This window comes from Passer domesticus, chromosome 8, assembly GCF_036417665.1.
Source record: "Passer domesticus isolate bPasDom1 chromosome 8, bPasDom1.hap1, whole genome shotgun sequence".
Taxonomy (NCBI): Eukaryota; Metazoa; Chordata; class Aves; order Passeriformes; family Passeridae; genus Passer; species Passer domesticus.
In genome coordinates this window covers 40,159,494-40,172,972 of record NC_087481.1, presented here as the reverse complement: position 1 = coordinate 40,172,972, position 13,479 = coordinate 40,159,494, and the positions used below count along the sequence as shown (strand labels likewise).

The 13,479-nt window shown below is 40.5% G+C and overlaps 1 protein-coding gene across 9 annotated transcripts in view; it reads left to right on the top strand.

Annotated features, from left to right (window-relative positions):
- MARCHF8 (membrane associated ring-CH-type finger 8) overlaps nucleotides 1–13,479 on the top strand; it is a 90,724-nt gene that overhangs the window by 58,933 nt on the left and 18,312 nt on the right. For 8 of the 9 annotated variants that reach the window (XM_064430675.1, XM_064430673.1, XM_064430676.1 and 5 more), the window contains one exon: nucleotides 5,132–5,182. The exons of the other annotated variant lie outside the window; for it this stretch is intronic. In XM_064430675.1, the coding sequence (XP_064286745.1) occupies nucleotides 5,132–5,182 (51 nt within the window). The remainder of the gene's footprint in view (nucleotides 1–5,131; nucleotides 5,183–13,479) is intronic. 9 annotated transcript variants of the gene reach the window in all.

Here is a 13,479-nt window from a genome sequence, read left to right as displayed (position 1 = left end):
GTCATGAAACCTGAAACAATACCTGGGTGTGTATGACTGCATGTTTATAGAACAGTGATGCAGTCGTGTTCTGGTTGTGGGACTCAATGGCAGAACAGTTTCACTTCTGATTTGCTGCTTTGCCCTGCGTGGATCAGCTACTCAGTACTTCAGCACCTCACCATTTCAAGCAGTGCCATTCTGTGTTCCATTCTGTAATTCTCATCAGATATAAGAATGAGAATTGCTGTATGAATCAGAGCAGTTGTTACTTATTCATTCTCTTCTGCAAAGTTTTTTTATTAAGTAACCATTTACTCAAAAGACTTTGTTAAAATTCATTTACATGGATTGTTTATAACAGTAAGTGATTTTGCTAGATATCAATCTAATGCTTAATCTGTCGTTGTAAAATACAGTTGTAATGCACACAATGAAATTAAAATGCCTTTCAGAGTCCACATAGAAAACCACAAGTTGGCAATGCTCTAGCCAGTCTGACCTGGTTTGTTTTTGTGTGTCTTTTGGGGTGAGACATTAGTACTTGCCTTGTAGGGATCTCTCTCTGTGGCATTGCAGTAACAACATCCTCAAAAAAAAGCCTCTACTCTTTGTTACTGAGATTTTAGATGGAGAATGCCTATCTTCAGATGAAGCTCTTAACCATGACATCATGTAAGATAATGTAACACAGAATTTGTATTGCAAAATGGGGAATATAGTGCCCTAACAGGTCACTGGTGTATTAAAGAATTAAGACTTCAGGAAGCAAGCCTGTGCTGGGTTCACACATAGACACTGGTGTCTTGAGGGCAAAGGAGTACCGTCCTCTAGTGCCCTCTGTCCTCTTTTCCAAGATGGAAAGAGAATAACAGTCATCTTGCTAACCCCTTGGGATCTGGCTTGCAGTTTCTTCTACAGGTCTACAAGCAGAGATAAAAGATGGGTTTAACATTAATCATTCTTAGGACTGGATTTAGGTGTGTAGTCACAGTTGTAACCAGGTGGTTGCACAAGCTGTGAAACTGCTTCCTCTGTTGTCTTCTATTTATCTGCCTTAATGACTAGAAACCAGAGTGTTCAAAAGACAAAACTAAATTATTTTACTGATACATTGTTTACTTTTCATCTGGCTAAGATATTTAAGTTGTATTTCTTTAGGATTCCTGGTTGCTGATGTTGCAGTAGCATCAGCATCTACAGCTAAGTTTGGAGAAAGGTCAATTTGATACAATGATGTTTTAAGTGGACAAGAGCAGCTCTGGCTGCTGTGGCTCTCATGGTAGGAATTGGTGTATTGGGGTTCGCAGGAATTCTGGGTTTGGCTGTGTGAGTTATGTAGCTGTTGTGCTTAGTGGAAAATGGATACATTAGGGTAGGGAAGCAAGGGTAAAAGAACTTGAAATGCTGAATATATGAAAGACTGAGGCAAAAGGAAGGACAGAGGGGAGTAATCATCTGCTAGATATCTGAACTGAAAAGGCCTTGGGAAATGTCATGCAGCTGAGGAATGGTGGCAGAAGGGAAAATGAGCCAGGTAAGATGGAGAAGGCAAGGTGTAGAGCCCTGAAGAAAGGCAGATGCGAGCTGAAGCAACTGCTGGAGGAAGAAGGCACCTCTGTCACTCAGCTGGGAGCAAATTCAAGGGGAAGGTAGAAAAAGGAAGGCAATTGCAAGCAAGCATGTCCAGAGGACTGAGTAGCAATTTTTCTGGTTTTCAGTAATTTTTCTAGAGCCACACTAGCTGCTGGGGACCTCAGAGCAGCAAGTGTGTGTGAATGGCTCAGGAGAAGTGACAAGCTGCACTTGTAATTTTTTCCTATCTGAGTGGAGTTTGTTTGTTTGTTTTATAAACACCTGCCAGATGGTTCTAGTTGAGGAGGATGCCTTCAAAAGAGAGGATTCCCATTATTCCATACAGAAAAACTGAATTGCTAAAGGAGAGTGACACTTTAACTGGTGATAATTGTAGGGTCCTTGCTTGCAGGTGCTGCTTTCCTCTTGATCATTCGTTCAAGTGCAAAGCTTAATGCTTTTGCATGAGGGAAGGAGAGCTTGTTTGGAGCTCTGATTACCAACCAGAATATGTCTTACTGTGCACTGGGAACATACTAGAAATAGTCTCTGAAGGTTTTTATTTGTTGGGAGTGATAGTACCATGAAAGTTTAGTCTTTCCACTCCCATGTCAGTGTTAATTTGTGCATAATTCTAAAAGATCCCAGGATTAATGTACTGGTAATGTATATAGAGTGAAAAGTGGGATTTGTTTGTCTGCCTTTTAAATAGTTTTTATCTGTTTAATGTTTCTGTTCCTCATTAATTGTGCCTGCTATTAAAATCTAGATACTGAATTTCCTGTTGATGTTATGGATGTACCTGCTTTGTGTGGCTAAGAAACAGATGTTAAAAAGCACTTATGTGCTTAGGAGTCCATAGGTGTATCACAGCTTCCTAAATATATGTGTGCATGCGTGCTATAGCCCTTATGGGAATACTTTTAAAGATTCTAATTTTATTTTGAAATGGTCGCTTTTTCAATAACACAACCAATTGTTTGCAGTCATCTGCTGACTAAAACCTCTGATAGGTATGTTTCCAACAGTAGACAAATAAAGATAATATGCACATCTGTCTCTTGGAGGCTCTGGCACCTACCAGATAAAATCAGTTCTGGGAGCAGAGGCAGAGAGACAAGTTTCTGTGGCAGCAGCTAAAAGTCTGTTTGTTCTGCATCATCTACTGTGTTGTGAAAATACAGACCTTGTCTTCCAGCCTGTCGTGCTTATTAAATTTTAGCACATCCTTTTCAATGCAGGTGCCTGTTTAAGTTCAGTCATACTCCCTTGCAAACATCATCTTCAGCTAGACAGAAGTTTTGGTGGGGGGCATTGAGTTAACATGAAGAATCTCTGCTCTGTTTAATTTCATCCTTGTCTTTGACACCTTGGGCTGGATTTGAGACTGTCACCTGTCTTGCTTCAGGGAGACTTGTCACCCAAGGGTTTCACTCTCCGCTGTCATTTTCCCTTGTTGCATGTAGCCTTGCTCTGCTTCCCACGCATCCCTGGAAGGCCAAGCACAGCCTGCTTCCCCCACACCTCACACACAGGCAGTGGCAAGTCTTTGTGCTTGCCAACTTGTGTCGGTCTCTTTTCGTCATAGCTTGAGAACATGTTCCTGCCCCCTTTTTTCTTCCTCCTGTCTCCTGCAGCGTCAATGAACCTTTTTTTTTGCCCTGTTGCTATGGTTACAGTGCCTTTGATGAAGTCAGCTAGGCTGTCCCTTATGATTGGAGCCAGTTCTTAGCCGTACAGGTCTGGCAGTAGTCCTGTCCAACAATAGTCTTCGCATAAGCATTATGTCCATATTTTTGAGGGTCTTTGTGTGTTTGTTTGTGTCCCAGGAATACTGTTATCTATGTAACAAAAGCTCATAGTCATCTCAAAAATCAAACTCAGCCTTGCAAAGTATAAATCTGGCATTCTGATACTTGCTGATTTTTTATTTTGGCAGTCAGTCAAAACTAGCATGTGGTGTTCCCTAACCACTTTTCCCGTTTTCTTCAGAAATACTATTTTACTGTCTTCTAGATACTCAGATTCCTACAGGAAATTTCAGAGCACTGTATTTGCTTCCTCATGTTTTTAATGAAGGAAAGGCAGTTTTAATCTGTCAACTGACAGAGTGCCCAGGACTGTGTTGAGAGGCAACTGGTGGTGTAAGGAAGGGACACCCTGCTTTTGTAATCACATGCTAAAGTTTTATGCCTTTATGGCTTATTTTTTCTCATCCAAAAGGTTTCAGGTTGCTGTGGAGGATGCACTCTAGAAGTATCTGGGAACATAGAGATGTCAAAAGTTTGGGTGTAGCATCTGAATGCTCAGCCAGCCAGGCTGACTTCACGTGGGCTTTAGTCATTGAAGGGTCACTTGAGTTGTAGCAAACTATAGGCAGGAGGTCTTGAGACCAGTGTGCTGACCTAGGACTAACAGCAGTTGACTGATGGGGAATTTTCATGTCCCTATTTGTTACAGATGTAGGGCTTCTGGTCTCAATGTCTGTCTGATCAATCACTGTCCAGAAGACTAGAAGACAGTGCTGTCAATCAAAAGTGTCTCTGTTAGGTTTAATTCTCTTCAGGGAGAAATGTGAAAGAGTTTCCTAAAATCCCAAGCAAAAAGATGCACTTCTAGAACCCCTTACATAGCTTAGAGCCCACAGGAAACTTTAACTTTGCCTTTTTATCAGAGGGTTTAAATCTCAAACCTATTGCATCCCAGCTTTACAGACTTAGAGAAATGTAGATCCATAACCGAATGTTATGACTTGCTCTGTTTGTAGTGCTTGTTTAGAGAAAAATATTTTCCATTGCATTTTATTCAGAAAAGTTTTTACAAAGCAATTTCTAGGCTCTTCCAAGTGAAACAACTGTGTCCAGTTACAGTAAACTGGTATTCAGAAATCAGGTATCCTTAAAGGATGAAATATCTTGCTAAAACCTGCGCTTAATTTTTGAAGGAGATAAGATTGTCATACTTATATGTCAGGGTTTGCACACTGAAAAGTGAATAACAGATACAATCATTGCTAATTTCAGTTGTGAGAATTGCAGCTTCCCCATTTCCATTTGTATATTTCCAGTTTAATTCCAAATTCTGTATTAAAAGGAAGTTCCTCAATAATTCTGTCATGTATCCTGAAGTGATATGCATGTGGTTATTCACAACTATTTCTAGACTTCACTGTGATATTTTTGTTTTTCATTAAGCAAGAGCTTTCGGCTTTAGTGGTTAGATGTTTGGCTTTGAAGGTAGATGAAGCAGGTCTTCATGATACTGAGAAGTTTCCTTTCCAAAAGAAATGCCATCTGAGTAAAGGCCTTTACACTACCCTCAGAGAAAAGAAATAACTGGTTTAGTATTTGTCAGTTTGTACATGTGTTGCCTATGTGATTTTCTGCAAGGTAATACCTTGTTAAACAGACAAAGCAATTAGTGATTATTGTAAATCAGGCTAATGTCAATAGAAGCAACATCCTTCAAAGCCCCAGCTGTAGGACTGTCTCCATGGAATTTGATTTCTAATGCAAACTTTTAAGTATTTTCATGATTGTGACTTGTTGCTGCAGTGATCCTGTTCTTGCTCTTTCAGAATGAGAAGGCTTTGGGGCATTCCGTGAGCCGCTCTAGTAACATCTCAAAGGTATGTTGCTTGATGTAACTCAGTCTTTAATAAATTTGGGGATACTAGGATTTCTTTTATTTCAAAATTGAGTGACACATGTGATGATGTGAGCAGTCGAAAATGCTTTTTATGCCTGTCATTGATAGTCACTCCTGAAACATTAGAACTCTGGTGTTTTGCAGACTCTCTTTACAGGTCAAACGAAATGGAAGCTACAGTAGGTTTTCTCTTTCACACTGTCAGCTTCCTTAGCTTGATAGGAGCAAGATAGATGACAGATGCCTGAGATCTTATCTTGGAGGGAAAGTGGCTCCGAAAACATTACTTAAGTATGTTGTTTTGTAAGATAAAACACCTTTTGTAAAGACATTGTGTAAGATATGTATAGCCATGCAACCCATAATATGTGTAGGATATGTGGTTAAATGTTATTCTATTGTTACTTCAATGACAAATTATTTTTAAGTGCCATGAGCTTATTATCAGGACATGGCTATGTAAATATTTCTAAGTGTTTGATTTTACAGAGCCTGGTCATGTAAGGCAAGCAGGATGCTCCACCCATTCTAGTCACTCTTCAGCATAGCCAGTGGGCACATCCAAAGCATAATTGCTTTGTTATGCCATTAGGAAAAAGGTATCTTCTGTCCAAGATAATTATTGCAATACATGCCCTACATGCAATACATTGCAAATAAGATTTTCTGTTAGCTGTGCTGGTTGAACAGTACTTTTCATGAGGTTTATAAACTTCAACTCTTTGTTGCCACAGTTTTAAGTGGCTGTTTATAGTTACTTTTAAGGAAACACTGAGTCATTATGGCTGCAACATAATAAGTTTTGTGAGTACTTCTGAATCTAGGGAACTGTTCAAGACTATCTCCAGCAGAGGAGACATTGTCTGCACATAATATATAATTTATATGGGCACAGACAACTTTCACTTTGGAGACAAAAGTCAGGATTACTGGATGTCCTAAACAGTGGGCAAGGCAACTGCCTGGTGCACAAGGTGTTGACCAAGCTCTAAGTGTTGTTATCATGGATTGATAAGAGATCATTTTGCATTTGGCATCACAAAATGTTCATTCATATAAGAGGTTTTGGAATAAAAACTGTGTAAGTATAAATAGTCATGTAGGTTTTTCTAAAATGGAACTGTGCTTATGCCTTTTTATCTTAGTTCTTATCTTCTTAGGGATCCTTAATTGGATTTTCAGGTTTTGTTCAACAGAGATAGTAGTTTTGCCATTAAGTGTCATTGTACTTTTCCAGAGTGTCTCAAATCAGCACAAACCTTTTGGCAGCAGCACTTTGGTACCCATATGAATCTGCACAGTTCATTCTTAGTTCATCAAGAACTGGTAGTGTGTCAATGCAGTGGGAAGGACCTTGCACTGTGGCAAAGCTCTCCCTGGGACTGCTGGCAAGTGAGACATCAATATTTACATTCATCTTGAAGTGCTGAAACGTTCATCGTGACTGCTGTGTGTTGCAAAAGCTAAAGGTCTCAAGGGGATCACAAGTCAGTCTTGCCAGTTTAATGGAGGAGACTTTTTGGTTGCAAAGCGAGCTTTCCAGAGCTGTTGATGTTCTTACTGCTCCTGTGTCACCTCTGCATGATCCATTCTGTGCACCTTCTCCAGTCTAGAGATAAGTTCAAACAAGGGTAGAGGGTGAAAGCCTCATCAGTGAAGTCAGCCCCTGATTTGCCTACCTGTGCATCCAGGCAGTTCAGTGCTAAACTGAAACAATTATTTTGTGGTTGACAGGTGTTTTGGCTGTTGCATGCAATTTCAAATGACAAATCATGAAACATTGTAGTAGTAGAATGCTGCATGGAAGCTTAAGTACATGGAAAATTTTTCTTTAGTTGAGAGTTTTAATAGGAAAGGGCCCATTTTTTTTATTCAGAATACCATAGCAACCTGGCCAGTAAGGCAGATTGGGTACACATTTCAAGTATGGAAATGCTTGGTTGCCTGTATATCCCTTTCTGAAATCCACAGGACTTGTTGATCCAACACCATTTTAAGAGCTTTTTAACCAAAATTGGGTTAAATCAATTACATGCTGCGTTTCCAGATGTGTTGAAAATGTGTATGTGTGTGTGTGTGTGTACAGAAATAATGGTCATGCTTTCTAAAGCATGACTATTTCAGCCATTGTTTTTCCACTCAAATCTAGTTTACAGCACAGCAACATAGCAAATCTGCTACAAATTCTTGGCACTGACACTTGAATCAAAGCCTTACTGGTGCTGCTATGTCATTATGAACCCGCTGTGATTATTACTGTGTATCTTTCCACTGCTCTCAGTTGCACAGTGCAATTTGAGTGGAAAGGTTTGAGTCAGAACTCAGCCTTTAGCCAAGAGAGGATGCTGTGTTACTTATTGTGACCAAGGAAAGCAATGCCCATGGGCTTAAAGTGATCAGGGAGGGAAGCAGACAGATGGTGCTACTGAAAATGTAATCAGCTGGTAGAGGTAGCAGGACCTCTCTGAATGTAGATCCCTGGTGTCGGGGCCAGGTGGAGCTGCCCCTTGGGAGAAAGGGGCAAAAAGGCAATTCTCCAAGAGGCAGATGCTAAGAGAGGCAGAAGAGATGCTAGTACATGTGGCCAAGCCAAGAAAAAGCAATCACCTGAATATTTGGCTAGGGATGAGGCCAGAAGAGCAGAAAAAGGAGCAGGGACTATGATGAAGGAGGATCTTCATATGGTGTCATTAGGCTGTGTGCAGTATGTTGCACACTGGGGGATGTGGCATTCCTCCAGACCCTTCTTTGTTTTTTTAGTAAATATATTTCAGACACTCTTTTTAAATCTGCTACATGTGAAACATGAAAATTTCTGAAATCTTTTGTATTTGTTTCGAAATTTAAAAAAAACCCATTGAATGCAGATTTAATTGATTTAGTCACGGGACTTGAACACAGCCCATTTTTCCCAACTTGCCCTGTTCAGACACATAAACAGCACTGATGCTGATTGAAACAACCCCAGTTGGCACAAGGGAATACAGCCCAGATCCACATCTCAGCTGTTTACCCTAAGCCAGCATTTTTTCCAAGCAGCCACTGATTGCTCTGAAGTGCCGTCATCATTCAAGCCCCCACAGAGAAATAATTAAGCTTTATAGAAGCTTCGTCCTCTAAATATAAAAGAAATTGACCCTAACACACAGCTAGTCACTGGGAGCATCTAAAAGTGGGATTTTCACAGTAGTGGTAATTCATGCCCTCAGTTCATAGATAATGGAATTGTGCTTACAAGCAGATGAAATTAGGTCACTTACCAAGCTGGTCTCTAAATAGTTATTCTCAAATTAGTGGTACTGTTTACCTTTAAAGTATCTGATATATCCTGAAACTGATGGTGTGATGTCAGGTAATACCTTCAGGTCATCTGTGTTCTGTTCGTCATCTGATTGCTTTGGAAGGTTGATTCTAATGTAAAGGGGAAGCACTTCCTAGTCTTATTTTCATAGCACTCCAAGGGATAAACTTTGAAAATGCTAACACTGGGATCACAGCAAAGGAATCAAAAGTGAACTCCTTAAAAAATGTAAATGCTTTGTCTTTTCTGAAGGCATGTATAGTTTTATTTTTTGAGCAGAAGCATGCTGTAAAGTATTAGATTATTCTTAGGCTGAATAGCAACTAGCACAGACACAAAGTGGTAGCCTAAGCTTGCTATGAAATTTAAAACCCATTTAGGCTGTTCATCAGCTTGGAACAGATTTAAAAAAGCATATGAATACACATGTCCACTGTTGCCTGAAGCTTTAATGGATTCACTGAAGATTTGTCTGTAGAAAAGTAGTCCAGGTTTTTCAGTTGCAGAACTTAGGTATCCTGTAGTCCTTCACATGACCAAGGCTTACTGAAAAAACTGTTTCTCACAGGTGTTCTGTTCAGGTATGTGAACCTGGGGGTAGGGAAATAGGAGTTGCTTAAAAAAACTCTTCTACTGAGTTACTGGGGAAGGAAAAGACATGAAAAATTGTATAGTGTGAAGATGAAAGTATACTCTTTCCCCAGGTACAAGAGCAAGTAATCTCATGCTGGAGCACAGTGCAGTCATGTTTGTAAGGAATGTGATAGTCTCCTTGTGCTGTGATAAATTCCCTCTCCTGGGGCTGGATTCTTTCTGCATATAGGTATGAGAGCACCCCATTAAGGAGGAACCTGCAGAGGTTTCCTTTCCTATTTTGTTCCCTCAGTACATTCAAGGTATTTTGAGGAAGATTTTTAAGGACAAAAAGCCATATATACTTTTTTCTTCTCCCTGCAGCACCTGTGCAGTTTTACTGGGTTTAGTCAACATTAATCCTGTGCTCTTGGCAGGTTGTATTGTTCTTGGGGAGATTTTGAAGGGATAGATAGCCTCCTTTCTTTAGCTCTGGAATCTCTAGAGAAAAGCTCCTGACACAGTGCTCCTTTAGATTTCTTTAGAAATAAGGGAAAGCTGACTTCAGCTTTGCTTCTAGTTGCTAGACATAGTTTTAATTATAGTCATACATTCTATAAAGTATGGAAGAAAGTTCTTCTAGCAGCTGACTGCTGGTTCCTATTAAATTGTTGCCAAAATTACATGGTGGAGTTGATTGCCCTGAAATTTTCAGATGCCTCTCTCTTTCCCATGTCTGCAGTTTTTTAACCACTCTTAATTTTAATAATTAACCCTCTCTAAAGACCCTTGATTTTAATATGCTCTGGAAGTCAATATGGCATGAATCTGGTAGGAAGAACTTACTGGAGAAGATCAGAAGTTGCTGATGGTTGATCCTGCCATGCTGGTACAAAAGCTTTCAAACCAGCCTGTCAGCGGGGCTGTCTGCCCGTCACATCCCCCAGTCTGTCCATAGGTGGTCTGTTCTGCCCATCTCAGGTGTCAGGTTTGTCCACTTTGGTCTCATTGCACTGCCTTGGTGTGCTGGCACTGCTGGAGGCCTCCTTTGGCATCTGCTCCACAGAAGAACTTCAGAGGCTGTGGAACTGCAGTGCGCTTCAGCAGGAGCCGTCAGCCGGCGTGTACATGGAACACTGTGCTTGCTGAAAGCACTCAAGAGTGCATAAAATAAAGGCAAGCCCGTAATCAAAATGCCAGGTTGAAACTTGGGTTGTGGAGTGTTTCGCTCCTTGCTCTATTGCTAAATTTGTATTTGCCTGAAGCTCCTTGTTCTGAAGTTCCTCCTAATAAAAGAGTTAAAATTGAGCTTCTTTTCACTCTTTGTCTGCACAAAAGAGAGTTGTGTTCTATTATTAAATGTGCATAGTTCTTTGTATGTTTGTTCCAGATCCTTAGCTGAAATTTCTAGATGTTTTTGTAGCACAAGTAGTAGGGCCACAGTATTATTCCTAGTCATGTGGCACCTAGAAATGACAAAGTTTGCATGTGGGAGGGGAAAACTTTGATTTCTTTAGACTTCCAATCAGTTGAAAAATTCTACAGGAGTTGTTTCTAATTTTTTACCTTCAATTAATAATTTAATCAAGTTTTTAGGATGTGACAGGCCCTGTTCTTTAAAATGAGATGTAATTGCTGTTACTGAAGTGCAGCCCAGAGACAACAGCAACTATACACAGAAGTGTCATCTCAGATAAGCAGGATATCTTGAAATATACCTGAGCCATTGGCATGTTTGCTATGGCTCACTTCAAAGATGCCTTTATTTTCTTAGGCAGGGTGGGGGTTTTGGGTTTTGGTGTGCAGCATGTAATCAAAGGTATGTAATAAGAAAAGGCTGAGTTATCTTACCAATAGATAACACTGTTCACATGGGGGCAGAATGAGAACATATATGTTTATATATGTATGGACACCTGCATATATGTGTATTAAAAATGTATATGCTCCTGCTGGCAACTCTTCAGAGAACTGCAGGAATCCCAGGAATTGTTACCTTCAAAATTGCTGTGATTGTCGGAGTACCAGTGCAGAAGGCTGTGCTGTGACCTCAGTGAATTGCATTAGATAGCAATGTCAATATACACAATTAACTAACTATTGACCTTTAGTACTGAGCTATTTTAGGCAACCAGTCAGGCTGTACAGAGTAACTCACAAGCACATGGCTCCAAGGCTTGTCACTGGAGGTGATGTTCCTCCATGTGAAGGGCATGGCAGTCCACAGAGTTTCAGCAAGTGATTATGGGGTTAGAAGGGTCAAATTCAGGCTGTCAAGGCTTAGGCGACATGTCACACATGAACATGGCAGAAACCTCCTATGAGAAGGAGTGCTCTAAACCCAACTGCTGCTATTGCCATTATAAATATCCAGTTTGGCCAAAGGTGCTGCTGCCTGGGAGGCTGCTGCTGGGGCAGTAAGGGTGGTGTGTACCAGAAGCTACAGAGTGGAGAAGCCTTTGACTGCCTATTTTCCCAGCCTCTTCAGAGCTGAGCTGTGTGTGGGAGCAGCATCAGAGCTCCAAGATAGCTGGACCCGCCTGTTTCATTCACCCATCACCGCCTCTTCACCGTGTTCTGTCCCGAGGCTGCCTGTATTTCTTCTTTTCCGTGGCACCTCTGCCTGAAAGCTGCTGTGTGTGAGTCAGTAGACCCAGGTGAGCTGGGAGGACTGGCCAGCAGCAGTGATGTGTAACCCTGCTTCTAGGTGTGGCAGAACTTGGTACTTAGGCTTTGGGCAGCAGCTTGCATTTTACTGCTCTCTTGTCAGGGAGTTGTGCTTCACTGTCAGAGACTCATTGCTGTCACTGACTGGTGTTCCTAGGGAAGTGACTGGCATCAAAGCAATGGCTGGTTTTACCTCACCTCACTATCCTACTCTGAGTTGCAGTGCACCTCTGGAAGTTTCATGAGCAAAAAGCATGGGAGGAAAGGAGGACAGACTGAGTGACTGGGGGCTCATTGAACCATGGCTTTTGGTGGTAGCCACAGCTTGTTTGAACCAAGGGTGGGGCATAACTTCCTCCAGTGATTTGTTGTTCCTTTTTGTGGTGCCTATCCAAGTATGTTAATTTCTGTTCATAGTTTGGTTGCACTTTCATTATGCATGAAAATAGAGAAAAGTATCTTTTGTTCTGAAGTAGAAATATGTGGGGAAAGGAAATGTGCCTCAGATGCTGAGTTTCTGTAAGCCATTCTGAACAGTACTGGCAGCTAGAAACAGAATACTAAGCTTGAAATGCAAATGAAATTCCACAATTTCTTTTTTGTCCCAGCCTTTTGATTTCCCAAGTGGCAAGACTTTTAACACTCTTGGTACCAGATGATTTGATCAAGAAACCAATAACATGGTTCTGGAAGGGAAATTTTGGATCATTGATTCTAGTCATCTTCTATTAGACTGTCACATCATACATTCTGCTGTCCTTTTTTAGAAAAGTTCATTGCTAAACTGAAGCAGCTGAGAGATTGGATTCATTCTTTGCAGGTTACCTTCTGTGATTTGCTCATAACATAAAACCTGAGACAGATTTATTAATTGATTTGTGACTTCACTTCCAACAATGTGCACCTGTGTCTCCATGGCAGAATGCAACTTGCTGTTTTACTGGTTTAATAATTTGTTTTTAGAAGATTGCTCAATATGTTTTTTTAACTATTTCATTATTTTAGTTTTGTTAATTTGCAGAGTGAAACAGTTTATCAGTAAATTAGTGTCAGTTCTTTCATAAATTGTCAGACTGAGTTAAAACAAAGTTACTGCAGAAACCCTTAAAAGATACGTTATGAAGTCAGGTGTACCTGCTTTTAGGAGACATTAAGCATCAATAAGAGAAGAAATTTCCATCAAGTACCTGAATTCACATCACTGCATGGTCAGAATCCTGTGTCATTAGCATGTGCAAGTGGTGTAAAATGTAAAGAACTATAGTTTCCTGGATAAAACCAGTAATTGGTCTTTGTCTTTAATTTGTTTTGTCACAGTCATTACATAGCTCTGTTTGCTTTCTGGCCCAAGGTTATTCTATTAGGTTTTATTCTATACATGTACCCAGCTTTGGGTAAGATGGGAAGTAAATTAGTGTCTTACTAAGGGTTAAGAGCTGTGTGTCTGAGTCTTGGCTGAGTCTTGCCTTTGATTCCTGCAGACCCAGCAGTAAATGGATACCTGTTTTTTCAGTGTCTGTGCACCTGAGGTCTCCTAATGTGAGGGCAGATACATTGCTGTCTATAGTGATGTTGACTAGAGAAATAAAACCTGAAAAGATGAGTTCTGTGACAAGGAAGGTGATTGTTTTATCTGCATTTATAAAGTAGCATGGTTATGTATCTTCTCTCACAAAGAAATAGAGAGTATAACGTGTGACAAGGAACCCTGGCTTGGTATGGCAGTATAAAAGCCT